Here is a 27,811-nt window from a genome sequence, read left to right on the forward strand (position 1 = left end):
CATTAAATTTCACTGAAAATGAGTGCAAGATCGCTGAAATTTGAAACATAATATAAAAATATATGCATCTTTAGCAAATGTTATTAGCCAAGTGAAAAACCTTTTTATTTATTTTATGGAGTTTATTATAACAAAGAAATGCTTATTGCTTACTCAAGGTTGACAAAGCAAGCTAAGATTAATTTTTAGAGTCATTACATTATTTTGATACTGGAGACATGAAAAATGAGCAATGCCCTCCTTGGGACTCGAACCCGGACCTCTCGAAATATGCGCCTAGTGTGCTAACCATTACACCGTGAAGGCATGCTGAAAGGAGGGAGAAAATACCTTATATACTTGCTCTTTTAAAGGGCAACAGGGGATTAGGAGACCTAATAGCTAAATTGCGGTGGTGCGGAATCACCATCCATCACCTTTTAGTTCGTGAACCACTATAGAGTCATTAGGTTATTTTTTGATGCAGAAGACATGAAAAAATGTGCAATGCTTTCGTCGGGACAGGAATCTGGATCTCTTGAAATACTCGAAAAGTCTGCTAACCGTTACACCACGAAGGCATGCAGAAAGGAGGGAAAAAATATCTTATAAGTTGCCTCAAAATATGAATGCCTTCGTGGAGGAATCCACCAGATGAAAGAGCAGTAAAATCACTAAACACTGGTAGTTCAACCTGGATTAAAATCCAGACGAACATAAGAGATTTCGTGGCTTTCTTAATGTATAATTTGAATGCGAGAGAGTTTCCCTTAGAAAGTCTTCCATGATAATATCTATCTCTACCCATAGAGAGATAGCCCTCGAGTTGCTTTTCTGAATTAATTAATGTAACCTTAGTCGAGAACATTTGGAGAGAAAGCGGTTTATAATCACGTTACACATGGGGGGGGGGAATCCTATGGAGCCTGTTTATTCGCTTGTATTGAACCTATATTGAACTATCTGTTACCAAACGAAATCATCAATAGTTTTATCTACATAACAACTGAATGTAGCGATGTAACTAAATCCCATATTTACTGGCATAAGGGAAGAAGCTTAAACGTCAGACGGATTATTTAATTAAGTATAATAGTACTATTTGCTGAAAAGTGATGTTTCGTGAAAGACTGACAGAACTGGCTCACGTTCACGTTTTTAACGGGAAAACTACGTAAAGGATCATACAGATAGCTTATTCACCGGTATCTAAACTGAGTTGTTTTCACATGAAAAATTTAGAGTTATATATTCAATGTTACATTCGTTGTGATCATCTGAGTGTAGTTTCTTTCTTTTCTTTCTTTTCTTTTTTTTAATTTTTGGCCCTTATAAAAAGGCTTTTAATAGAGACATGCTCTTATTAAATTCTGATTTTGTTTTCTGATGTAAGATTAGTATTTTTTTGTTTTGTTTTTGCTGTAATAGGAAGGTGCTTTCATTTAATTAACTATTGCTTTTTTTTTTTTTTTTTAGTTAACTGTTTTTCTGAAATGACGTGTGATAAGCTTCAAAACAGTTTATGCAGAGTGCTACATCACATGCTTTATATATGACAGTTGATCTCCGCTGTAAACCTTTTGCAGAGCACATTTTCGTCTTTTCTTTATATCAAAAGGGAAATGGGAGCATAGATACTTGCATCGTTTTTTTCCGACTTGATCGAGACAGCGTATGAGCTTGAAGATCAGAATAATGAATCAGCTCTCTAATCAAATTCATGCGAAAAACTTTGTGATTCTTTTCGATATTGCTTATTTTGCTTAGAATGTACGTGTTTAGCACTGTTAGGTCAAGTAGATGAAAAAATAGTTTTTTCGTCCACTTCAAAGTTTTTCTGTCAAAAGTATAACTATTGGCCATGCGATCGCTTAAATCAACATAGCCCATATTTTTGTTGTAACACATTATGATCTCGGGCTTTGTCTGCTCATCAGCTATAACCATTGGATTGTGCATATTTGACAGCATGAAAACGTCACGCTTATCTTTCCAGCGTAGAGCTGTCATCCCATTTGTAAAACGCACAGTGGTTTCTCCTCTATTCAATTTTCCTTTGCTTACATATTTTGGGAAATGCTTCCTATTCGGACGAATAGTTCCACATGAACGAAATCATCAATAGTTTTATCTACAAAACAACTGAATGTAGCGATGTAACTAAATCCCATATTTACTGGCATAAGGGAAGAAGCTTAAACGTCAGACGGATTATTTAATTAAGTATAATAGTACTATTTGCTGAAAAGTGATGTTTCGTGAAAGACTGACAGAACTGGCTCACGTTCACGTTTTTAACGGGAAAACTACGTAAAGGATCATACAGATAGCTTATTCACCGGTATCTAAACTGAGTTGTTTTCACATGAAAAATTTAGAGTTATATATTCAATGTTACATTCGTTGTGATCATCTGAGTGTAGTTTCTTTCTTTTCTTTTTTTTTTTTTTTTTTAATTTTTGGCCCTTATAAAAAGGCTTTTAATAGAGACATGCTCTTATTAAATTCTGATTTTGTTTTCTGATGTAAGATTAGTATTTTTTTGTTTTGTTTTTGCTGTAATAGGAAGGTGCTTTCATTTAATTAACTATTGCTTTTTTTTTTTTTTTTAGTTAACTGTTTTTCTGAAATGACGTGTGATAAGCTTCAAAACAGTTTATGCAGAGTGCTACATCACATGCTTTATATATGACAGTTGATCTCCGCTGTAAACCTTTTGCAGAGCACATTTTCGTCTTTTCTTTATATCAAAAGGGAAATGGGAGCATAGATACTTGCATCGTTTTTTTCCGACTTGATCGAGACAGCGTATGAGCTTGAAGATCAGAATAATGAATCAGCTCTCTAACCAAATTCATGCGAAAAACTTTGTGATTCTTTTCGATATTGCTTATTTTGCTTAGAATGTACGTGTTTAGCACTGTTAGGTCAAGGAGATGAAAAAATAGTTTTTTCGTCCACTTCAAAGTTTTTCTGTCAAAAGTATAACTATTGGCCATGCGATCGCTTAAATCAACATAGCCCATATTTTTGTTGTAACACATTATGATCTCGGGCTTTGTCTGCTCATCAGCTATAACCATTGGATTGTGCATATTTGACAGCATGAAAACGTCACGCTTATCTTTCCAGCGTAGAGCTGTCATCCCATTTGTAAAACGCACAGTGGTTTCTCCTCTATTCAATTTTCCTTTGCTTACATATTTTGGGAAATGCTTCCTATTCGGACGAATAGTTCCACATGAATTTATTTTATTTTCATTTAATAAATAAACGAAAAGTTTTGGTGAGGAAAAGAAATTGTCCATAAATAATTTATGGCCTTTGTCTCTAATAGTGCCACTCATTTCTTTAACTACATTATAAGACGCTGAGAAGTTGGGATCCTTAGATTTATCTTTCCCAAGGTAAACTTCCATATCGTAGGTGTACCCTTCCTTATCAGCGATCTTGTATAATTTTATACCCCACTGCTTGCATTTCTTTGGGATATACGATCTAAATATTACTCGCCTTTTAAATTTGACAATAATTTCGTCTATTGCGAGTTCTTCTGCAGGGCTGTAAATTTGTTTATAAGCAGTTTTTAAATGATCAAAAACTTTTCAAATTTTCCACAGTCTGTCATAATTCATAATTTTATCGGATTTTTCTTTATTGTTTTCAAAATGCAAAAATTTTAAAATCATTTAAACAATGCATCTGAAATGTACAACTTAAAAAAATGAACAGCAAGTTGAATTCCCGAAAATTCAGTTTTTATGCCAGGTTTACCGGTAAAGATCAATATGTTTGCTTTGTCATGCTCACTTGGCTGTCTCCATTCAAATAAATTATTAGCGTTGCTTTTGAAGTTATCGACAACTTTATCTTCATTAAAAGATTGATTAATATTAAAACATATTTCTTCTGTATCTTAACAGTCTGAATCTGTATCAGCAAAAGTTTCCTCTTCTAAATCTCTTAGCAACTTATTAATTTCTTCCTGACTGAGACCTTTGAAACGAGATGCCATTATAAGAAGTGAATTAAGAGCGCGAGTTACGCAGAAATCACGAGAAAAAGCTCTAATGATTGAAAGAGAGATAGCATCTGTTTTTTTCTCAAGCACATTGGCGCCAGACGAAACCTACGGTCTTCGCCAAAACCTAGCCAAAGAGATAAGAAGTGTGAAACATTACATAGCCAGAGGCTGCTCTGAAGAGAAAACTAGACCACCCAGAGAATCTAAAGATAGTCAATTACTCTAAAGGGGGAACGGAAAGCTTGGTACAGCAGTTGTACCATAGCCTGCTTAAGAGCAACTAAATTTTGCGGTACTACAGTTGTACCGCCGGCTTAAGAAAGTTAAGAACCGCCTCCTAATTTATCATGACAGGAGCAATTTTCAACGTCTAGGAGATTTAACAGAAATAAATGTGATAATGTTGTTATCAGAAACGCTCTTTTTTTTTTACTCGCATATATATCTTTACTTTTATTTAGTCTGATTGAGTTTTAGTTACTTAAAACCTACTGTGATGATTGATTTTGAAAGAATCTTTAGTTTGCTGTCATCCGTGGTGGTAATCCAATAATGGGACTTCTTTCTTCTCACACATTATTTTTATATATATCTAAGAGGTATTAATTAATTACAAAATATTTACATAAGATTAACATTAATTAAAGTCAATTGGAGAGTACACACCTTCAGATTATCGTGTAGTCCTATTAAGACATACGGTGAATGCATGCCTGCAATAATTGCACAGTCGCCTCCGATGCTGTCCAAACCCTAACTGACTCTTCCCATTGGCAATCAATCGCCAGAGGGAGTTGGACAAACTTTTCCCTCAAATACCAGGGGGAGGGAAGTATCAGATATTACACCCCCTACCTAAGATTGTGATTGGGGTGCAAACCCAAGATCACATATCTGATAACCGTCTGATACATTGAAATATTTCTATCATCAATTCATATAAATTTCATGAATAATTTTTCATACAATACAAATTTCTACCTTGATCATTATAATTATCAATAATAGATTAATCACTATTATCTATATAAAATGCATGAAAAAAAATGTTCTAATAATTCATAGAAATCATAGCAAATAATATATCATACAACTAACTCAGCATAACATATCTAAACATAAATAACGAAGCATGAAATATTAAAAAATTCGATTAAAATATACTTAACATAATAACTATACTTCACTGAACCTGTAAAATATAAAAGATAGATATGGTTAATATAACAAAACTAGCAATAAGAGATGTGTGTTTCTGTCATGGTTTTAAGCTTCCACTTAGTGTTTTTAGTCAGATATTGAATAGAGTCACTTATTTCAATATAGTTAGTTCAAAGAGTTCAAGTCACACAAAACCATATAAAGTGTCCACTTAGTCCAATGTGAGTCACTTAGTTCACCATTAATGTCACTTAAAGTCACACAGAGTTCACACAATGATGGTACCTACAGTGGATGGACAAAAATATGGAAACAACTTGTGAAATGCATGTTTGAAAAGAAAGATTGATTTTAATGAAATATGTAGGTGGCGCTGGCATTTTTGACTACTGACGCCACCTCTACAACTTCGTAAATGTGCTAAACAGTTCAGTTGTTGTCGGAGTACTGTTATGTGAGGTTGTCATTGCATTATGTCAGAGTTAACAGACTTCGAACGTGGGCAAATTGTTGGAGCACGTATGGTAGGTGCTTCCGTAAGCAAGGTAGCCGAGGTGTTTAGTGTTTCAAGAGGTACTGTATCGAAGATTTATTCCGCAGATTTGAAAAGCCGAAAAACATCATCTGCTAAATCACAGCGCGGACGAAAGTGTGTCCTGAGTGATCGTGACAGACGATCATTAAGAAAAATTGTGACGAAAAATAAGAAAACCACAGCTACAAAAGTTACTGCTGAAATGAATGTTGTGTTACCGAACCCTGTGAGTACCAAAATAATTAGAAGGGAGCTTCATAAACAGGGAATTGGTGGCCGTGCTGCAATTGAGAAGCCACTCATCAGTGATGCTAATGCCCGTAAGAGGAAAAGGTGGTGTTTAAGTCATAAAGCCTGGACTATAGAGCAGTGGAAGCGAGTAATATGGTCTGACGAGTCTTCTTTCACATTGTTTCCCACTTCTGGCCGAGTTTACGTTTGAAGAACGCCATCTCAAGCCTATAATACAGACTGCTTGTTGCCAAGAGTGAAACATAGCGGGGGTTCTGTTATGGTTTGGGCAGCCATATCGTGGTTCTCTGCTAGCCCCATGATAACTGTGTCAGGGCACATGACTGCCAAGACTTATGTGAACATTTTGGCCGATCAAGTTCATCCCATGGTACAAACTTTGTTCCCCGATGGTGATAGTGTCTTCCAAGACGACAAAGCCCCTGTTCACACAGCTCACATTGTCCAGGACTGGTTTTCTGAGCACGAGGATGAGTTGTCCCATCTCCCCTGGCCACCACAGTCACCAGACCTGAATATTATCGAACCTTTGTGGTCTACATTGGAACGGAAAGTGCGTTCTCGTTATCCACCGCCAACATCGTTGTCTGAACTTGCCACCGTTTTGCAGGAAGAATGGTATAATATTCCCTTGGCAAACATACAGGAACTGTATTTATCCATTTCGAGAAGACTGCAAGCTGTTTTGGATGCCGACGGGTTTCCTACACCATATTAAGCAAAGAAACATGTTTTTTAAAGGTGTTTCCATATTTTTGTCCAACCCCTGTATAATCAGGAGGACTACCACTCATCAGTCCTGTAGAGGTAATCGAGACAAAGCATCAGCATTATTAAGCTTTGCTCCCGGGCAAAGAGAGCTAATTATGTCTTAATCTCCTCATTCTGCACATCGTTTAGGTCAGTGTTTCTTAACCTGTGGTTCATGGACCCCTTGGGGGTCCATGGGTCATATTTTGGGTGTCTGCCGACTGCTCCTAATTTTTTAAATGTTTGCATCAATATTTAAAAAAAAAAAAATTTTTTTTCACGGGCAACCTCTGTAAGCCATCTGTCTGCCATTTCCCAATAATAGAGACCTCCACAATATGAGGAAAAGAACATTCGCAAACCATATAAAATTTGAAATTTTTATAAACACAAAGTAGCCTTTGAATTTTACTTCACTTGGAAATAAAATGATGTTAAAATCAGTTCCGCAATGTTCTTGCAAATTTTTAAAACAAAATATTTGTTTTACTTTTTCATAAGTTGTAATTAAAGTATTTCTTTTTCAAGTGTTTTTTTTTTTTTTTTTTTTTGTGTGTGTGTGTGTGTGTGTGTGTCTTAATGTTTGTTCTTAATGTTTCATTTGATTATTTGATATTTTTTGTAGCCCAAAATGTCCAAAAAAAGGAAATATGATGAAAATTATGTAAAATATGGATTCTGCTGCATGAAGGAATAGGACAGTGTTGAAAAGCCACAATGCTTTCTGTGTGAAAAAAATTTGGCAAACACCAGTATGAAGCCGGCAATATTGATAGAGCATCTCAAATCTCTTCATCCTGAAAATGCATCTAAAGATCTAGAATTTTTTACAAAGAAGAAAGCCCAGTTTTCGAAATCTGGAACATTAATCAAACTTGGATTTGGTATTTCACAAAAATCTTTGGTTGAGGCATCTTTCAGAGTTGCATATCGTATTGCCAAAAGTAAGAAACCGCATACTATTGTAGATACATTAATTAAGCCATGTGCGCTGGAAATGGTTGAATTAGTTTGTGGACTGGAACAGAGAAAACAACTTGAGGCTATTCCATTGTCCAAGGATGTGATATATTCAAGAATAGTTGAAATTTCTTGCAATATCTTGAAACAGATCATCGATGAATTGAAAGCATCACCATTTCCCTTTAGTATGCAACTGGATGAAACTATAGACATCTCGAATTGTAATCAACTTCTTGTTTTTGTTCGTTACGTGTCTGCTGATACTATCAAAGAAGAATTCTTATTCTGTGAGCTTCTTTTGCAAACTACAAAGGCAGTTGATGTTTTAGCGATTTCAAATGTTTTCTTTTCCAAACACGACTTCGACTGGAAACAAAAACTTCATTCACCTTGTACGGATTGAGCACCTGCGATGCTTGGCAATAAATCTGGTTTTGCCCATTTGGTAAAAAAAGAAGCTCCTAATGTTATTGTTACACATTGTTTTTTACATAGACATGCACTGGCTACAAAAACTCTTCCAACCAGCTTAAAAGAAGTATTGTCAATAGTTATTAAAACTGTGAATTTTATTAGAAGTAGAGCTCTTAATCATCGTCTTTTTAAAACAGTGTGTCAAGAAATGAAAGCAAAACATGAGGTACTTCTGTACCACAGTGCGCTGGCTGTCACGAGGGCAGGTTTTGAAACGAATTTTCATGTTGAAGACAGAAGTATCACTTTTTTTAGAAGAAAAAGATAACTCGCTCTTCGAATATTTCAAGAAAAAAAATTTTATATGTAAATTGGCTTACCTGGCAGACATTTTTAACCACATGAACGATATATGTCTTTCAATTCAAGGGCCTAATACAACAATTATGGATGCCACTGAGAAACTACAGGCATTTTTATTGAAAATGTCACTTTGGAAAATTAGAATTAAAAATGGGATATATGCAAACTTTCAAATGTTGGAAGTGCTTTTTGAAAATGGATTTCGGAAAGATAGTTTGTTATTGAATAACTTGAAAAATGAAATCTGTGAACACCTGGGAGTACTTCAAGTTTCATTTGAAAAATATTTCAATTCAGATGGAATAAATATAAAAGATGATTTGTGGATTCGTAATCCTTTTCTTTGTGATATTGACTGTATCGATGACATGAACCTTGCCAAAGATGAGCTAATTGATTTGAAAACAAAGTCCTTGTTAAAAATGGATTTCGATTCAAAAACTCTTGGAGAGTTTTGGTCTCTAGAAGCCTACCCATTGCTTGTAAAACAAGCTATGACAGCCATTATTCTGTTTGCTACAGTATATCTTTGCGAAGCGGGATTTTCCACACTTGTCACAATAAAAAGAAAACATCAAAATATACTGAATGTCAAACATGATATGCGCGTTGCTTTGTCGAAAACCATCCCTCAATTCAATCTGTTAATCAACGAGAAGCAGGAACAGCCTTCACATTAAAAATTTTAATTTCTTCAAATTTTTTATACTATTGAAATAAAAACATTAAAATAATTAATAAAACAGAATATATTTTGTAATAAATTATGTTCAAGCAATTTTTTTTTTATAGAGGGGACCATATTTAAAATTTTTAAATTGGTTCATTGTGCCAAAAAGGTTAAGAAACACTGGTTTAGGTGATCTAGTGGAATGTTCTCTATTCCTTTAATTCTATCACTACGAAACGTCTTGCTAGATTGAGTTGGATGAATTTCTTCGAATTCATAATCATTTTCAAATACTACGTCCACTGCTTGAATTCTAGGAGTGTACTTTCGAATTTTATTTACGTGTACGTTCCGAATTTTCCCATCTGGTAACTTAACTTGATAAGAATGCGGCAGAGTGTGTTGAACTATCTCACCGAGTCCTGTCGATCGTGCATATATTTTATTAGTGGAATCTGGAATTAGTAGTAGTACTTGCTCTCCGATGTCGAATTTCCGAATGGAAGAACGTCTGTTAAAATATTTGGCATAGGCTCTCTGTTTATCCGGAGTAGTTAAAGAAGCTTGTTCCGCTGCTTTCTCTAATCGTATTTTCAGATCTTGTAGATATTCCACAATGGATTGTGAGATATTGGCTGGCAAAGGTATATCTCCCGCCCAAGATGACTTTAAAATTGCTAGAGGTCCACGGGCCTCTCTTCCGTATAGAAGTTTAAAAGGTGACACTCTTGTACTGCAGTTTGGAACCTCTCTATAAGCAAATAATAGAAATGGAATTTGTTTGACCCATCCTCTGGGGTCTTCTCGTATTACATGATGTAACATATTCTTAAGGACTCTATTCCATCGTTCTATTAAACCATTGCTAGCTGCATGACCTGGACATGAAAATCTCGGGGATGCCCGAATTCTTCTAAGAAATTCCTGGGTCAATCAATGCCAAAGTACACTTAGTTCCCTGATCGCTTGCTACTTTATTTGGTACTCCTGTCCTAGAAAATAGAAAATATTTGCAATAGTGCTTCATACGTAGACTTAGCACTCAAAAAAGTTATAGGTATAGCTTCTGGTCATCGTGTATGTTGATCTATCACACATAGCACATATTTATGTCCACGACCCGATGGTGGATCGATAGGACCAATAATATCCATGTTCACGACTTTGAATGGCAAATCTGGTCTGCACACTGGGGTTATGGGTGCTCTCTCGTGTATTCTTTCCAGATTTCTCAGCTGACAATTTTTACAAGATTTACAATACTCCGCAATGTCCTTAACCATGGAAGGCCAATAAAAGTTATATCGACTCAGCACTCTGGTCTTCTTAATTCCTAAGTGTGCACCGAAGACTGATTCGTGTGCTAATTGGAGAACTTTCGAGCGTCTTTTCGCGGGTAATACCAGTTGAGATACCTTTTCACGCGAAACCTTGTCATTATGATATATCAAACCGTCAATTAAAAGAAAATTTCCTTTCCCCTTCTTTAAATTTGACTTGACAGTCTTTAAATCTTCATATTCCCTGTGTTCTTCTTTCAATTTTTCCTTTTCCGATTTCTCTGCCTGTGACGTTGTTTCTTTAACTTCTTTATTATTTACCTCAAATTAGCAGATATAAGCCTGTTTTTTCCCTTTCTAATGAAGGTGTTCCTATTACATTTAAATTCTGCTGCTGACTTCCATCATCTGTTGTTTCGGAGTCTAGGCTCTTTTCGACTACTGTCCCTTTGCCTGCTTTTTCTGAATCTTTAAATGTTAATGGTGTAACGAGGTTTTCATATTCCTTCTCCATCATTTTTAATACATTGGTAGGAATTAACCCTGGCCCTTTCAGTTTATCTGTGACTGTTACAACGACTACTATAGGTGTTGTTAATGTACTGCTTCTACCCTTATTTATCGACATAAAAGTCTTAATTAACTTGGCTCTTATTTCTTCCCCGGAAGCTGAAATCAAGGTGATGACTCCATAATCGTCATTTACATTAGGGACATTTTCTGGTCTTAAGATGGTAATCTGTGTTCCGCTATCTTCAATACATTCAATCTCCCTTCCATTCACATTTACCGTAATAAATCTCAGGGGTTGAATAACTTCCGATGCGTTTGTAATGTTGCGCGCTTCCAACCTGCACGCAACAATAGTGGTGACTGCTATGAACTGGAAAGTATACAGTCTTGAGAAGGGTTTAAATCCCTTTTTATTCAACTTTAGAAATTACAGATGCGTGCTCTTGATGCTCACAAACTACGCCGACCCGGCGGTAAAATAAAAATAAGAAACTAAAAAGGAATAATAACAAGTGACCGACTACGAGGCTCTCTAAACGTAACTAACCTAACCGCGTTCTAAGATACCGCTGATAATTCAGCAAACTTCTGAATTTTACGTTGAAAAATTTAAATATCTACCGAGGCAAGCACACAAGCCGAAACGCGTGGTTCTTCAATTTCTAACTAGCCACCTCCACGCTCGTGCAGCAAGAAAGCACACTTTCGAATTTGTTTCCCTTCTATTTAACTCAGATTACTTCCACTGACAATTTTGAATACTTTGCGCATTCTACTAAAATTTACATACTCTGGCATTGGCAATTCCAGGGGAAAGTAAGGCTTGACAGGGAAGATAGTTTAAACTTAAAATAAATGTTAGTTAAAATAAATATAAACCCTACACGTTTACGACGACTCCCGAAGTTGCGCGAAGTCACCTTCGTAATTACCACGTCATTGTTCTCCAGTTGGGTCGAAACATTCTTTTCTGTTTGTTTAGCCTTCTGCAGACAGTTCCGTACTAAGTGCATTTGGTCGCCACAAATATAGCACTGCTTTGTACGAAGGCTCCGTGGCTTATTGGAGAATGTTTTCCCCTTCCAGCTGCTTCTAGTTTGAAAGTGATCATGGGGTCTTACCTCCCTGGGTTTGAATTATTCTCTCTACACTGGTAATTGGAAGCTGTTGACCGGGAAACACAGCTGCATCGCTTATTATTGTCTGTGTAAGCGTTTTTCCTTTCGAAGTAAAATAGAGATCGCTTTCTTTAGCTAAATCTATTGGAGTGAGCCAGTTATTCCCTTGACGTATTTTTATATGGGCTGCTGTCTCACTATCTAGTGATTCCATCAATTTGTCTGCTACAATTAATTCATTAAAGTTTCAAGAAATTTGCTATAGTAATCCCATGTCGCTCTTAATCTCGAGGCAAACTGTATATGGGTTTCATTTTGGAACCGTTTTAGCTTTTCTAAAATTGTCTAAGCATGCATCTGCCGTTGGTTCAAATTCCCTTAGAATGACTGATTTCACCCGTTCGTAATTCCGCATTTCTTCGCTTTTAACATAGGTTAACAGATCTGTTGCTTTTTCTCCCAATATATGAAGTAATAGTTCTACTTTCATTTCGGTAGGGACGTTCTCAATTTCAAAAGCTTTTTCTAAAGAGGTGAAGAATAAATTCCAGGTTTCTGCACGTAGCGGTACGAAAATTGTCAATGCCCGCACACTTTAAATCATATCTTCTAATGTTAACTTTCTTTCTACATCGGAATTCCTACTTGTATTACTTTGGACATGAGCCAGTTCTAATTGATTATCATGCACTAATTTTAATTTCTCTAGTTCCAGAGTTCGATCCTCTCGTTTAAGCCTATCAGAGACCGTGCTCCTTAAAATTTCTGTAACGAATTCCGGATCATTTTCACATTCTGAACTTCGTAAAATAAGTTTTCTTAGATCAGCTACTGTTGAGTTAGGAACAGCCTGACCTAATTCTTTCGCGACAAATATTAAATCTTCTTTTCTTATTTCTTTTACAGCAAACATTTTATCTTATTTTCATGCAATAACAGAAGTGTTGAAAATATGATCTATTGTCACGCTTTTTCTGCATCATCTCTCACCCTTGAAATAATTCTAACTTTTACATAAGGTTTAGTTCTTATTTTAAAGGGATACAGCAATTACTTCTACTTCATTTTTCACTGCCACTGTTTGTATTAAAAACGGACTGTTCCGGCCTAATTAAGATGCGAAAATGAAACTTGATGTTACGTCATCTGGAAAGCTGAGTCGTGCCGACAGCTGATTGGCTGCCGTGAGATGTCATGTCTACTTCAGGTATAAGTATCTTGCATCGCTCTGGCTTATTCCTTCTGGTTCCTGTTTCATTGCTCCTTGGTGTGCCATTTCAGTGCTCATTGGAAGACGCAGTGGATGCATGCCGTCCACTGATAAGTACCGTGGTTCCAGCCCATGATTTTTCCTGGATTCTGCAAAGCGGCTACGATGTGAGCAACTGCCATGAGCGGCATGGCATCCTGTTTCTGTAGTTCGGCGGCAATAGATCTCAGTTGTGGTTCCTGGTGGTCAACTGCCGGAGGCGGCATCCCGTTTCCAAAGTTAAGGGACGTCAAATTTCAAGCTGTGATTTCCGGTGAGCAACTGCCATGGGCGGCAATCTATTCTATAGTTCGGCGGCAATATATTCCAAGCTGTGATCTCTCGTGTGTAACTACAGTGAGTGGCTTTTGCAGGTTCAATTTCACTCAAGGTTTAGTTTAATTTTTCAGGTGCCTTCTAGGCCAAAAAGCATGGACCTATTTATAGTGAAGTGAAATTCATATTAACTGCATAGTTTTTTTTCTGTGATATGTTTTTCACGTATTGAATGCCAGTATTCAAAGATCAGGTAACATATTTGCTGTATCATTAATAGTGTAATATTCTTTAAAGGAAAAACCCTTGAGGTTAATGAATAGTCAACTAAATATAATTTTTGATAATGTTACACTTTTTAAGTTTCTGGTGTTGATTAAATTTATTTATTGTATTTTTATTTATATATATATATTGTTAATAAATTGGTGAAGTTTAAAATTGTCTTCTATCTATGTCTGCACAGTATATAACCTTAGGAAGCTTCTATTGCTATTTCTGCTAAATGTTTTTATAATTTAAACTTTGCTTATGCATCATTTTGGTTATGGGCTCAGCCCCTGAGTTATCTTTGGTGCAGACTTTTGAAGTTTAAAATTAATTTAGGACTTAAGAGACTGGGGGGGGGGGGCGGTTTTTGTTGAATTTCAAATATGGCTACTGTTAATGTTATGCATAGTATTGCTAAACTTGATGCATATAACTACTTTACGTGGGCTAAAGATACGAAGTTCTTAAATGAGAAAAATGCTTGGCTTTTGGTTAAAGGTATTGAAAAACATCCTGATTTAAATGATGTTAAGGGTATTACAAAAGAAATTGTTGCCGACTATCAAAATAGAAGTCATTTGGCATTATCATTGATTTATATTAATGTAAGCCCTGAATATAGGATTTTAATATGTGAAATAGATGATCCTGTAGTTGCATGGGATACGCTTGCCAAATTCTTTCAGCCAGATTATCGAGCTAGACATATGTCCTTGTTTTCAGAGTTCTTAAATTGTAAAATTAAGCCAAATGAAAGTATTAGTTTCTTTTCTTCCAGATTAAAATGCATTACTGAACAATTGGCTGATATTAATCAAGTTGTAAGAGATGTCTATATATGCTTTCAGTTTCTTAGGTTTCTTCCAGAAAAATATGATCGGGTAGTTCAGAACGTTTTGAGGTGGCCAGATGAAAAATTTATATTTAAAAATGTTGAACTGGAAATACTTGCAGAGGATACACGTCTTAATTTAAGGGAGATAGATAGAGAAAATTCTAATAAGACTACAGAAGTTCAAAGTACTCACTTTGAACCCAAATTTAAGGAGAATAAAGGGTTCAAGTGTTATAAATGTGGCCGTCCAGGTCATATTCAAATGTATCTAATAGTAATAAAACATTTCCTGAACGTAAGTCTAAACCCAAGTTACGTACAGGTAAAAAGAATTCCTATGCTCAGTCCCTTTTCATAGCTCAAGCTAATATTAAAAACTTGGAGGAAAATGATGACAGTTGGATTTTGATACTGCTGCATCTCATCATTTTTCTAAAAATTGTGAATTGCATGATACTTTTTCTCCTGTGAAGAATGAGAACATGCTAGTAGCTATTGATGGGGCAACTTTTCCAATTCATGGGAAAGGCACTGTTAAAATGAAATTTGGAGATAGAATTATTTTGTTTAAAGATGTTTTATACTCACCTGAACTGAGACGAAATTTAATATCTGGACCTAAGATGGATATCAATGGAGCAAGATTTTATGGTAAAAATGGGCAAATTAAAATTACTAATGATAAAAATAAAAATATTTTCAAGGCTAAGTTGATAGGAGGTAATTATCATGTACTCCCGAAAATAGTGAAAAAGGGGGGCAAATCTGTGAAATTTGTAGCATCCATAGTTCAACATAACAATAGTGAATTATGGCATGGTCGGTTTGGTCATATAAATTACGGTGCTAATGTCAGGACCAGTAAGAGACATTCAGTTCAAGGTCTTCCTGTGTTAAAGAACTCACCTAATTTGTTTTGTGACATTGCCAAATCAATAAGGAAAGACGAATTTCTTACAGACCTTTAGAAGGTATTTAAGTGAAGAAACCGCTTGAAAGGGTTTTTTCTGATGTATAGAGACCTATTAACATTCCAGGTAGGAATAGTGAATGTTATTTCGTTTCATTTATTGATGAATATTCTTGTTATGTGTACTCCATTGTAGAGAAAAGCCAGGTATTTGAAGTCTTTGAAAGGCATATAGTACGTGCTGAAAGATCTCTGAACCTTAAGTTGAAGTATTTTAGAACTGTCATTGGAAGAGAATATGACAATGAACAATTCAAGACATACTGTAATAAAAATGGAGTAAAGCACGAATTTACATATATATATACTCCAGAACAAAATGGAGTTTGTAAGAGATTCAATCAAACAGCTCTCAACAATGTACGTGCAATTTTACATGATAGTGGTAGGAGTCCTGATTTTTGGTCAGATGCAGTGATGTATTTTGCATATTCATTTAATAGAATTTGTCATAAAGGTCCAGATAGAATCCTATTCGAATTGTATACTAAGCGAAAACCATCAGTGCGTCACCTTAAGGCATTTGGAACGATTGCCTATGTGGGAATTCCAAAAACTAAAAGAAACTCTGAGCTTGATCCAAAGGCAACGAAGTGCGGATTGATTGGATACAGTGTACGAACAAAAGGGTACAAAATTTGGTTGGAAAATGAACAAAAAGTAGTAGAAACCCTAAACGCTACTTTTAAAGAATCAGTTGGAATGCAGAGAAGTTGCAGTGCAGCTGCGCTGGGCACCCTTCCTGATTTGGAATCTGAAGAGAGGGTCGAATTCCAATCTATTGATACTCCAGTTGGCTACTTCCCTGAAATAGAAGAAAGAATTGATACCGGTGTACCTTCTTCTAGACCTAGCACTGACACTCAATCTACATTGAGACAGGTTACTTGGCTTCATAAACCTGTTCCATGACCAGACGGCACTCATACGGATGTGTACTATTTTGAGAAGGGGCTCTAATCAAAGACTACGATCACCAAATGATGTAGAAAAGTATTGCACTAAGAATAATATAGAGTATGAACCTACCTTGTTTGATTTCAAGGGAAGCAATACTTATAGTGGTGAAATTGACCCAACTGGCACTCCTTCAACGTCACATACCCAAGACAGTTGACTAGAGGTTTCGATTCTGAACACTTAGAACCAGGCAATGAAATCCACAGAAAAGGATAAATGGATAGAGGCAATGGAAGAGGAAATGGCCAACATGCGAAAGCATAAGGTATGGCATTGTGTTCCACTTCCTAAAGACTCCACTAGGTTGCGGGTGGATTTTCAACATTAACGCTCTAAGCGGCAAGGCCGTATACATACGGCCTAGAATATTTATTGTGATATTTGTAAGAACATATATATACGTGCATATTAACATATGCCAACGAAATTAAGGCAATATATCAAAAGAAAACAAATTCAGGTATGAAATACCAGGAGAATATTTGCATTAAATTCAAAAACATAATTTGTTCTCATAGTAATTTTGGGAAATTTGTGCTTTCTTAGCGAAAACCCTAGTCACCCAGAGGGTTAAACGTGACGAATTTGGAATCATTGATAATTTCAAAGCTGGTTTGGTGGCTAGGGGTTATCGAAAAATTAAATACGATACCCATGATGAAACTTACTTTTCTGTAGTCAACTTTTCAGTAATAAGGCTTTTTTATTTTTTCTCTCCCAGTTGCACACCTCGGATGAGCAAATATACAGTGCGACGTAAAAAGTGCCTATCTCTACGCTCCTTTATCTGAGGAAATTTACATGTCCCAACCTCAGGGTTTTGCAGAGCGAAATAAAGAAACTTTTGTGTGTCATTTAGATAGAGCCTTGAATGGTCTGCATCAGAGTGGACGATTATGGTACTACGAGTTAGATAGAACACTATGTAACCTAGGGTTTACCAAGTTTAATTGGTGTAATTGAGTCTCTCGATTTAAAGATTTTATCATTCTGTTGCTTTATGTTGATGACATTGTTGTGTTATTTTTTTGATAATGATTATGTTACACTCTTTAAGTTTCTGATATTGATTGAATTTATTTATTGTATTTTTATATATATTGTTAATAAATTGGTTAAGTTTAAAATTTTTGTCTTCTATGTCTGCACAGTATATAACCTTAGGGAGCTTCCATTGCTATTTCTGCTAAATGTTTTTATAACTTTAAAATTTGCATATGCATCAAGAAGAAATCAAAAAGTCAGATAAAATTATTGCCTAACTCTCATCTACTTGATGATACTCACCATGACGACAAAATGACCCCACTCCTGACACCAATGTGATGATTGATTTTGAAAGGTTCTTTAGTTTGCTGTCATCCATGGTGGTAATCCAATAATGGGACTTCTTTCTTCTCACACATTATTTTATTTATATATATATATAAGAGGTATTAATTATTCCCTGCTCAGTGTAAAATTCCGAATTCCCTGCTCAGTGTAAAATTCAGGATACATACCTAACCTTGAAAATGCTTCAAGCAAAACCTATAAATCCATCATTAAATAACATTGAATAACACAACACTTACATTTGCTCCAAACATTAATGTTCACAAGTTTATGAATGTTTCTTTCGGAACAATTTATAATAAAATGCCATTAAAACATTCCCTGATATTTTGAGTTTTGCCATGTATGCACTTTTTAATAACTCTTGTTTATGTATAATCAACTCCATATATGTAGGCTTAATCAAAATATATGTTGATATACCAGAGATTTTTGCCTGGTTTTTTCCTGATTTTTGCAATCGCACATTCCAACTCATTGATTGAGGAAAGCATTGGCTTCGAAGAAGAACTACAATGGAACAAGCAGCTAGTACAACCTGCTGCATCTCAGTTAAGTTTCCACATTACTTCAAATTGCAATCCCCAATTCTGCAGTTTATCAATAAAAGAATCAGCCAGTTTAGCTTTTCCTTTCAATTCAGTAGTGGAGTTTTTTACTTTTCGTAGTCCACTATTAACCCTTTTCTATACATGTCCAATGCATTCCAGTTTCTTGACCGAATCTTTACCATATATATATTTCATAGTTAAAAACCCCTTAGAATCCTCATCCTCATAATACTCCGTGTACTTCCGCTTTTGTAATGTAATAAGCCATTCAAAAAGCGCATAAGCACCAACTGCTTCCTTACCCGAGGCTGCTTTTTTATAATATGCAGAACAATTATGTTACACTTTACGTGTCGTGCTGAAGATTGCATTCCATTCTGTTTATTTTGTTGCAAATGATGCAAAAATGTGACATAGCTTTCAAATCAAGCACTTTGTCAACACTAATCGACAAAGCAGCAACACATCCATTCAATGTCGAATACCCTCTGCGCCAAACTAAATACAAAATTAAGGGGAAAAACTATCGCCAGATTCTTAAAATGTATTACAAAACATCTAAACTTAGTACGAAGGTTTATAATTTACAAAATCTTGATAATAAAAAAAGTTTTTTTAAACAGGTATATCTATTTAAACGTTCACTTCCGGCACAGAATATTGGAACTTCCGGTTTATTCCGTTTCAAAAAAATGCTTATAACTTCAGTTCTAATTAACATATCAACAAGCAGAAACTTGTATTTGATAGCCAAAGATGTATTCTTTAAGATAATGCAATAAAGTAAAAATCGAAATTTTAACCGAAAATCGTCTTTTGTGCGAGGTCGGATACCTTAAGTTTAAAATTTTTGTCTTCTATGTCTGCACAGTATATAACCTTAGGGAGCTTCTATTGCTATTTCTGCTAAATGTTTTTATAACTTTAAAATTTGCATATGCATCAAGAAGAAATCAAAAAGTCAGATAAAATTATTGCCTAACTCTTATCTTCTTGATGACGCTCACCATGAAGACAAAATGACCCCACTCATGACACTAATGTGATGATTGATTTTGAAAGGTTCTTTAGTTTGCTGTCATCCGTGGTGGTAATCCAATAATGGGACTTCTTTCTTCTCACACATCATTTTATATATAAGAGGTATTAATTAGATTACAAAATACTTACATAAGATTAACATTAATTAAAGTCAATTGGAGAGTACACGCCTTCAGATTATCGTGTAGTCCTATTAAGACATACGGTGAGTGCACGCCTGCAATAATTGCACAGTCGCCTCTGACGCTGTCCAAACCCTAACTGACTCTTCCCTGTGGCAATCAATCGCCAGAGGGAGTTGTACAAACTTTTCCCTCAAATACCAGGGGGAGGGAGGTATCAGATATTACGCCTACTATTAAAGTTATATATTTATAATAACCACTTTCATAATTACTCTCACTTCAGAAAAAAAATTGATGAAATCTTAAACAATTGCAACCTAGAATTTTAGTTATTTAAAAAATATAGTTTAAAGTACTGAAAATAATTAAAGCTATTATTAATTATGCATATTTAGTTTAAAGAGAAAAAACTGTATTATCTTCTAGTTTTCAGGAAATGATAAAATATTTAAACTTTAGAAAAATACAAGGAAAACAAAATTTTAAAAAAGAAGAAAAATTAATTAATTATTAAGCTTATTTTTCTGCATAAATCAATATGTAACATAAGTTGTAAGTTTGACCAATACTGAATTTCCAATTTTAATACTCAGAGAGCATCCTACAATGAAAGAGAACCAGTGTAAAATTAAGGGAAAATTAACAAAGTAAATGTCTTTAGGAATTTTTTTTAAAGAGCAAATGGGGAAAGTGCAGAATCGCCTATTGCTTGGCACATTTGGCTAATCTTTAGAATATGGTAACATGTAGTTTGGCAACATTTTGTAAGGCGATAAAGGCTACTAACTAGGACTTTAGCAATAATCTGAGAAGTACACAGTTTGAATCACCGATTATTTTGTCTCAGAGAAATGAGAGATCATGAGACATGTAATGTGACATTTTCCGGAAAATTCCGATCGTGATTTTAGCTAATAAGCACTTAGAAACAATTTCGCTGCTAAAGTGCAGAATCACCGACTTATTTGCTTGGCACTTTTTACAAGAGTAAGAACTGAATTTTTCTCATTTTTTTTTTAACTTTTTAAGTGAAAATAGGTCGATGTGTAGATAGATAAAGTCAAGAATGTGCGCAATGTCATTTTTGTGCAATTGTGGGATGTTATTTTAAGTGAAAATAGGTCGACGTGTTTAAGAATTGCACATACACGGTATCCATGTGGATACCGTGTATATGCAATTCTTAAAAACGCGGCAAGTAGTTTGCGATTCTGCACTTTCTCCCAATTTCGCACCTAACCTTCGTCATGATTAAGCATTTTTGTTCCATAAAAATTCTAGTATAAGCGTAATTCGGCTAGCAGATTGTTGGGAAAATGTTGAGTAAAAAAAAAAAAAAAAAAAACATGCCTTTACTTCGTGAAAACAAAATGGTGTCCAAAACAAAACTAGCAGGTTGCTGTAGCAGTGCTAGTTCCCAAATTTTTGCCAAAAAATCGCCAAGTTACCATAATGTAAAGATTCACCGTTGCATTTTTAAGAATTGCACATATTTGGTATCCATGTACACGTCGACCTATTTTCGCTTAAAAAACATCCCAGAATTGCACAAAGATGACATTGCGCACACTCTTGACTTTATCCATGTACGCATTGATCTATTTTCACTTAAAAAGTCAAAAAAAATTGACAAAAATCCAATTCTTCTTACTCTTGTAAAAAGCGCCAAACAAATAAGTGGGCGATTCTGCACTTTAGCCAAGCAAATAAAGAGGTAAAAATATTGCAGAATTTTTTTTTTTTTTTTTTTTTTTTTGAAGAAGAAGATTGATCTGTGTCTGACCTCGCTCAAAACAATAGAGTTATTTATAAATCTATGCCAAATTAAGGTTTTTTTTTTTCCTTTGGTAAATTTCAATTATGCCCCCGTGACTTATTTTGGCATGTTTTTTAATTGTACACATACAATTAAATGTATTTTAAATTAAACATGCATGCACTCTGGTTCAATCCACAGATGGTGCTAATAATGGGTTATGTTGTGGGTTTAGTTTCTCTTTTCACAGGTGTCGAAGAACATGACAGGTATGCTATGGGAAATTAGTCACCCCCTTTAGTTTTTGTTTGCTTAATTTTACATCTTTCGGTACAACTCAAATATACGCCCTAATTTCACCAAATGTGGCGATATGTGTTCTGCGCTGGTTTTTGGCGCGATTACGTGTTCTATGGCAACCCTGTTGACGTTAAAAAATCTTTCGCTGGAGCTCGTTGGTTCGCCTCTGTGTCTGAGAAGATGGGAGGGAAAGATAAAATGGTAGTTGTTGAATTGAAGTTCGGCAAAAGGAAATATGATTGTGTTGTAGATTCCTGTTGAGGGGTAGTGGGTATTTGGAACTGTGGAAAGAGGGTTTGGGAGATTATTTTTAATGGCAGTGCATGATAGCAGTAGGGATTTGTGATTTTATTTATTTGTGAACCATAGTATAAATTTTCTGGATAGTGTGTCTGGCTGTCATGTAAATACGATAGTGATTACGTGGCGGCATGTTAAAGTCGGTATGAAATTTATATTTCTGCTATTCGAAAACGCATTAATTCATGGTAAGTGCATTTTATTTTATCCTTGTTCTTATTTTGTAGAATGTTATGTTCATTGGTTCTTTAGTATGAATTTCTGTCGTTATTGTTGTTTTTTTAAATTGTTTGAAATTTATTTTAGTTTATTTTGTTGTTTAGTGTCTAGACTGTACAATTCATAGATGATTTTTAAAGTTGAAACAGAACGCTGTGTACATGATATTATTTGAAATTTATTGTTGTTATGTTATTTTATTAAAGCGAGGAGTGCGTAGATCGTAGATTCCTTCCTCGCCTAAATTGTGCAATTCGTAGAATTTTTTTAAAGTTTAAACAGGATGCTGTGTACATGGTTTTCTTTGAAATTTATTGTTGTTATGTTAATTTATTAAAGCGAGGTCTGCGTAGTTTGTAGATTCGTTCGTTGCCTACATTGTGCAATTCGTAGATGTTTTTTAAGTTAAAACATGTCGCTGTGTACATGGATTCTTGTCAAATATTTTTGGTTAGAAACTTTTCGTTTTTGCTATATAAATTTTTTGTTTTTGTTTCGAATTTTTAGCTAAATTGTGTGTTCAAAACGTAGTTTTTGGAGACATTTTAGGCTAAAAGTTCAAAATGTAGACAAAAAATTTAGATAGTAATATGGCAGCGTGAAGTTTCTCGCCAAAAATATTTGGTGAGAAATTTGGCAACTTGAGGGCGCATATCAGAGTAGTTCCCATCTTTCATTATAATCAAAACTAAGCTGTTTGGTGATTTAATCTCTTACTTCACAACATTTCTTTGTCACCTGGGAATTTTCATAATCTATTTTGACCTTATTTAGGGACTACTTCAATTAGAAAAAATATCTATTACATTTTGATCATATTAAATGAATCGATCACAGTAAGTGAAGAATTTTCTATGTTTTCATATACAAATGGATGGGACTTTGGCAAGTCAATAACAATATCTGAATTATAACATTAACTGCGTTCACATTAACCACTTGCGCGACGACTAAACTTCACAGTTGCGGTGCCGTGCGCTACAATATAACAAGCGGTAAAGTGTCTCATTTACGCCGCTCCGCATCTGCGAGTGCAATCCAGAGCTGTAACTCGAGAAATAAACAATCTCCTTGTTAGGCGACATGTGCACTATGTTATTTTCATTTTTGCTCGCGGTTTGAGACAAAAGCATCTTGACATGCGTGGCACGTCTTTTTAGCGCAAGTGGTTAAGCAGCGGCTCCTATAATCGAACATCTGGTCAGCAATAACATGAAACAAACTTGCTATGAATATAAAAGTGTCCAGTATTACATATAGCTTCTACACATGGAGATAAAACATATTACTATTTATACATAAGATCAACATATACACATTACTATATATACATAAGCTACATCTATACGCAGATTCTACATATGGAGAAGATAAATCTATATAACATGACAGATATTTCAGTACTATCGCTTCATACATTGCAAGAAGGTTCATGCTCACATTTTTAAGCTTTATACAAACGGGCTCCTCTTTGAGCATATGCTATTTAAAAGATTTAAGGATGATCAATACATTTTGTTTTATTTAATGTGTCAGTCTGTGGTAATCTACTACATAAATATACTTACTGAGGCTCTAGTGTAGAATTGGGTGCCCTTTCGATTAGCGACAATTTTTTTTTTTAAAATTTTGGCAATGAAACCTCACTTCTGGTTACCATGATATTTTTAAATTTGTTTTAGCTTCCTGATTTTATTTAAATGAAAATAGATTGATTTGTACATGGACAAATCCAAGGCAGTGCACAATGCCTAGTTTGTGCAATTCTAGGATGTTTTTTTAAGTGAAAACAGATCGACGTGTACATGGACACAGAGTTTGTGCAATTCTTTGACTTCTTATTTTGGTTTTGTGTAGCAGCCATCTTGAAATTGTGCCTTCCTGGCGCCGATCTTGGCGTCAAAAAAGAATCGCCAAAAAACAAGGGGCACCCAATTGTTGACTTTATAATGATTATAATATGAGCATACAAAAACTGAAAATGAAAACTGTACTTATATTATCTAGTTTACTTATTAGCTCTGCAGTAGTAAATTTGCTTAATTGCCCAAATTTTCTTCCTAGCATTTTAAGTTAAGTTCAATTTAACACAGAGAATTAAATGTACTTTCTTAAAATTAAAATACGGGCAAATAAACTGACGATATCTTCGAAATTTCTGAGTAATATCTTCAAAAATTTCATTTGCTTTACCATTTTTATAGTTAAAATTTAATATTTTAGGAAACCCTTTAATAAAATCAGATTTGAAATGAAGCAATAATTAGAAAAAATATACCAAATATCACAGCCTACAAACTTAAAAACACCGGAACTACAGAAACCAAGTGGTACGGATAAAAGAAAAACATATATATTTTTAAGATTAAAAGATTACAAAGAATAACGTTCATAAAAATATTCGTCTTTTTCATTACAAGACACATACACGGTTTAATACCACTCAAAATGCGTAGCTGAATAGTTTCATAAACAAGTGCATGTGTAAACATTAAAAAAAGTATTCAATAAAATAACAAACATATGTTCTATTCTCATTTCGTAATTACAGAAAGATATCACTTTCCTGTTTTACTCAAAAATATTCACTATGTTAACTATTTCCTCTCGTGTAACAGTATAAACAACCGCCCCCTCTATATTCTGCTCCACTTATTATGGGGAAAAAAACAAATTCACTTGATCACAGTATTGAAAGACGCATCATTTAGGTTTTTAAAAATATAATGTTAGGTAAAATATACAACGGCGAACGGAATAAGATGTAGTTTACAGAACTTACTTCATATTACAAGCAGCCGCTTTGTAACAAAAGTTTATACACAAATCCCTATATTGAGATTATACTAGGATTTAATTTTAAAAGCGTACGTACTACACATTTTAAAATTTTCTGAGTCCATATTGTAACAGATAAGCGAACTTTCATTCGCAATTTTTAGTTTTTATTTCCAGTCGCCGTACATAACAACAAACAAAATTATAAGCAACCACTACTACTACAAAAGCTACACAAGTCTTAGCAAGTTGCGAAATTCCTGAAAATTTCAAATTCACACTTCGCTGCATTCTGATATTTTTTTAGGTCATCTAATTTATTTATATGTGATTATTTTAATTTTTTCATTTTCCTGTCAGTTTAGGATTTAAAAAGAAAATAATAACAATAATGATTAGTTTGGCTGATTAACATTCTAACGTTTAATTTTCTGTTCATAAATTATCAATACCCATTTAAAACGTTGAATTTTGATCAGACGAATTTTCTAGTTTTAAACATAGTTTAGTTTTATCTAAGGTGACTGAGTTCTGTCCGATTCAGTGAGCTGAATACAACAATAGTTAGAATGTCTTTAAAAGGTTCGAAATCACCAATATAACCAATTGATTATAGTAATGATTAATAGTCAAAAATTATATCTAAAAACAGTAGATATCACTAACCCATGGAATGGAATAGTTATAGAAAAAGTTAACCTAAAATCAAATATGAACTGAGAAGAAATTTTTGTGGAGAATAAATTTGTCTGGAGAAGTTGTCAGGTACACAAAGCAGTGCCTTGCTATATGCAAAAATACATATAGCTGTTACATATCGTACAATAATTAATATCGTTATTTAAACTTAACAACCACTTCACCTATGATTTTCAACTTACTGCTACTAAGAACATATAGTTTCAGAAAGGAGTGCTTGCTCTTACTCTGCATCTGGTAAAGATCATCGGTTAATATGGACAAAATGAGACGAAAGAATTAAGTCAAGTGGCCGTCATCAGACGACGAATACGGTGAGTTTCTGGTGAAAGATCCAAAACAATGATATGAAGTGTCTAGTATGAGTAAAATAATTTTAAGGTTGGAGAATGTCAGAAGTATATTTGTGATTTTCTCTTGGTAATGGAGAACATCTAAGAGATTTGATGCAGTTGTTCGGGTGAGTGAGAGCTGAATAGAAAAAAATTTATGGCAAGTTTTTGAATTTTGTCTAATTTGAGATCCCGGTGGATATATAAATTTGGAATGAACCACGGCGCTAAATTCTCTCTCTAAGTACTTTCTTTTGAAGATATGTTGAAGGTAAGTTTTGGCAGCGAGGCACCTGGCAGGATTAGCATAGAGCAATGCTGGTCGTAGTATAGATTTATATAAGAAGAGTTTATTTGAAGTGGCCATATGACTTCTTCTGCCAAGAAGTGGGCATAGTTGCAAGTGTGATATTAACTTTTTGCACAGTTTCCCAGAGATGTTTCTGAAAAGTCAATATTTTAACTAGAATGAATCCGAGATAACTGACTTCGTCAACCCAGTCAATTTCTTCATCAAACAGAGAAGGGGTTGATGGTATGAAGTTCGTTTGTTCTTTACGAAAAATTATTGCTTTTGATTTTTCAGTCTTAACTGCATTCCTCCAAAGAGTAAGCCAATTTTCTAGAAGATAGATGTAATGTTAAACAAGAAGCTAGACAACTGTAACTGGGATATACTTTGGAGAATAGCCTTAATTGCACCAACTTGGCTCCTTTAAGGATATCGATGGCATTTCATTATGGGCGACAGGCCATCGGATGAAATATGGGCTACACGGACATACATATAGGCGACACGGAGATCGGATGACATATCGGCGACACGTCATCGGAACACAAACATAACCACCTCTACTATAATAAGCAAGTTCTCCCTTTTTTGGCATCTAGGCTGTTCTTTTAAGAATATCCCGCGAAGCACAACCTCAACATTATTCTCACACGCAAACAACAATATTATCAACAATTTTATGCCAATCTCACATATGCGTGAGACCACATATTTGTCATCTGCTTTTCATAAAGACTGGAACATCTTAATACGAATTTGCAGTTTTACATAAAACTACTGGCGAAATAATGCATTTTTTAGAAGTGAAGTGATTTTCCATAAGTTGTGTTAACTTGAATTCATGCCGTGCTTAACTAATACATAAGTAATGAGATTGAAATAAAAAATTGGTTTTTCAAAGTTAGCATCCACAAAAAGCTTTACTCACTCTTATGAAGGCTGCATTATTTATGTTACAATTAGATTTTTTTTATAATTATTCAGTCGCCATTTTTGGAGATTTTGGTTTTTCGAGGTGCGTTTTGAAGATCTCCCCATTTAAACCATTTGCAGGTGTTAAAATGGAGTCTGAAAGATCAAACCTTATTTTATTTTAGCACTTTTCATTAAATAAAACCAGAACCCTAATAAAAAATTGAGTTCAAAAACGAATACTACTAATATTAATAATAGAATAGTTTACGTGTAATAATATTTTTCAATGCTGAGAGAAGTGAACTGCATTTTCAATGCCTATCCTAGTAAATAATTAAATTACTCACACTCGTTACAAAATAACGCAAAATGATTTGAGCCCCATAGAAGAAAGGGGAGAAGTATTTAATTATACATTTAATATCATGTTAAGGGTGGTGTACAAATCAAAAAGCGAAATGTTTGCAGTGGTACATAATTAAAAATTTGATGGAACCAGCAACTGCAGCCAATTCCATATTTTAAAATGAAAAGAACTTCAAATAAAGTTTTACTTTGGGTTGATTGTTCATGAATAAAATATAGT

General features: G+C 34.6%; 1 protein-coding gene across 2 annotated transcripts in view; it reads right to left on the reverse strand.

Annotated features, from left to right (window-relative positions):
- Positions 1-25,220, reverse strand: part of LOC118199540 (uncharacterized) — a 148,494-nt gene extending 123,274 nt beyond the window's left edge. For both annotated transcript variants that reach the window (XM_085823781.1, XM_085823780.1), the window contains exon 1: positions 24,992-25,220. In XM_085823781.1, coding sequence (XP_085679907.1) covers positions 24,992-24,996 — 5 coding nt within the window. In that variant the 5' untranslated portion in view covers positions 24,997-25,220. The remainder of the gene's footprint in view (positions 1-24,991) is intronic.
- Between the last annotated feature and the right edge of the window lie 2,591 nt (positions 25,221-27,811).

Source organism: Stegodyphus dumicola, chromosome 9 (genome assembly GCF_044657685.1).
Source record: "Stegodyphus dumicola isolate Sdum_Otavi_A_Nest chromosome 9, ASM4465768v1".
NCBI classification, from domain to species: domain Eukaryota; kingdom Metazoa; phylum Arthropoda; class Arachnida; order Araneae; family Eresidae; genus Stegodyphus; species Stegodyphus dumicola.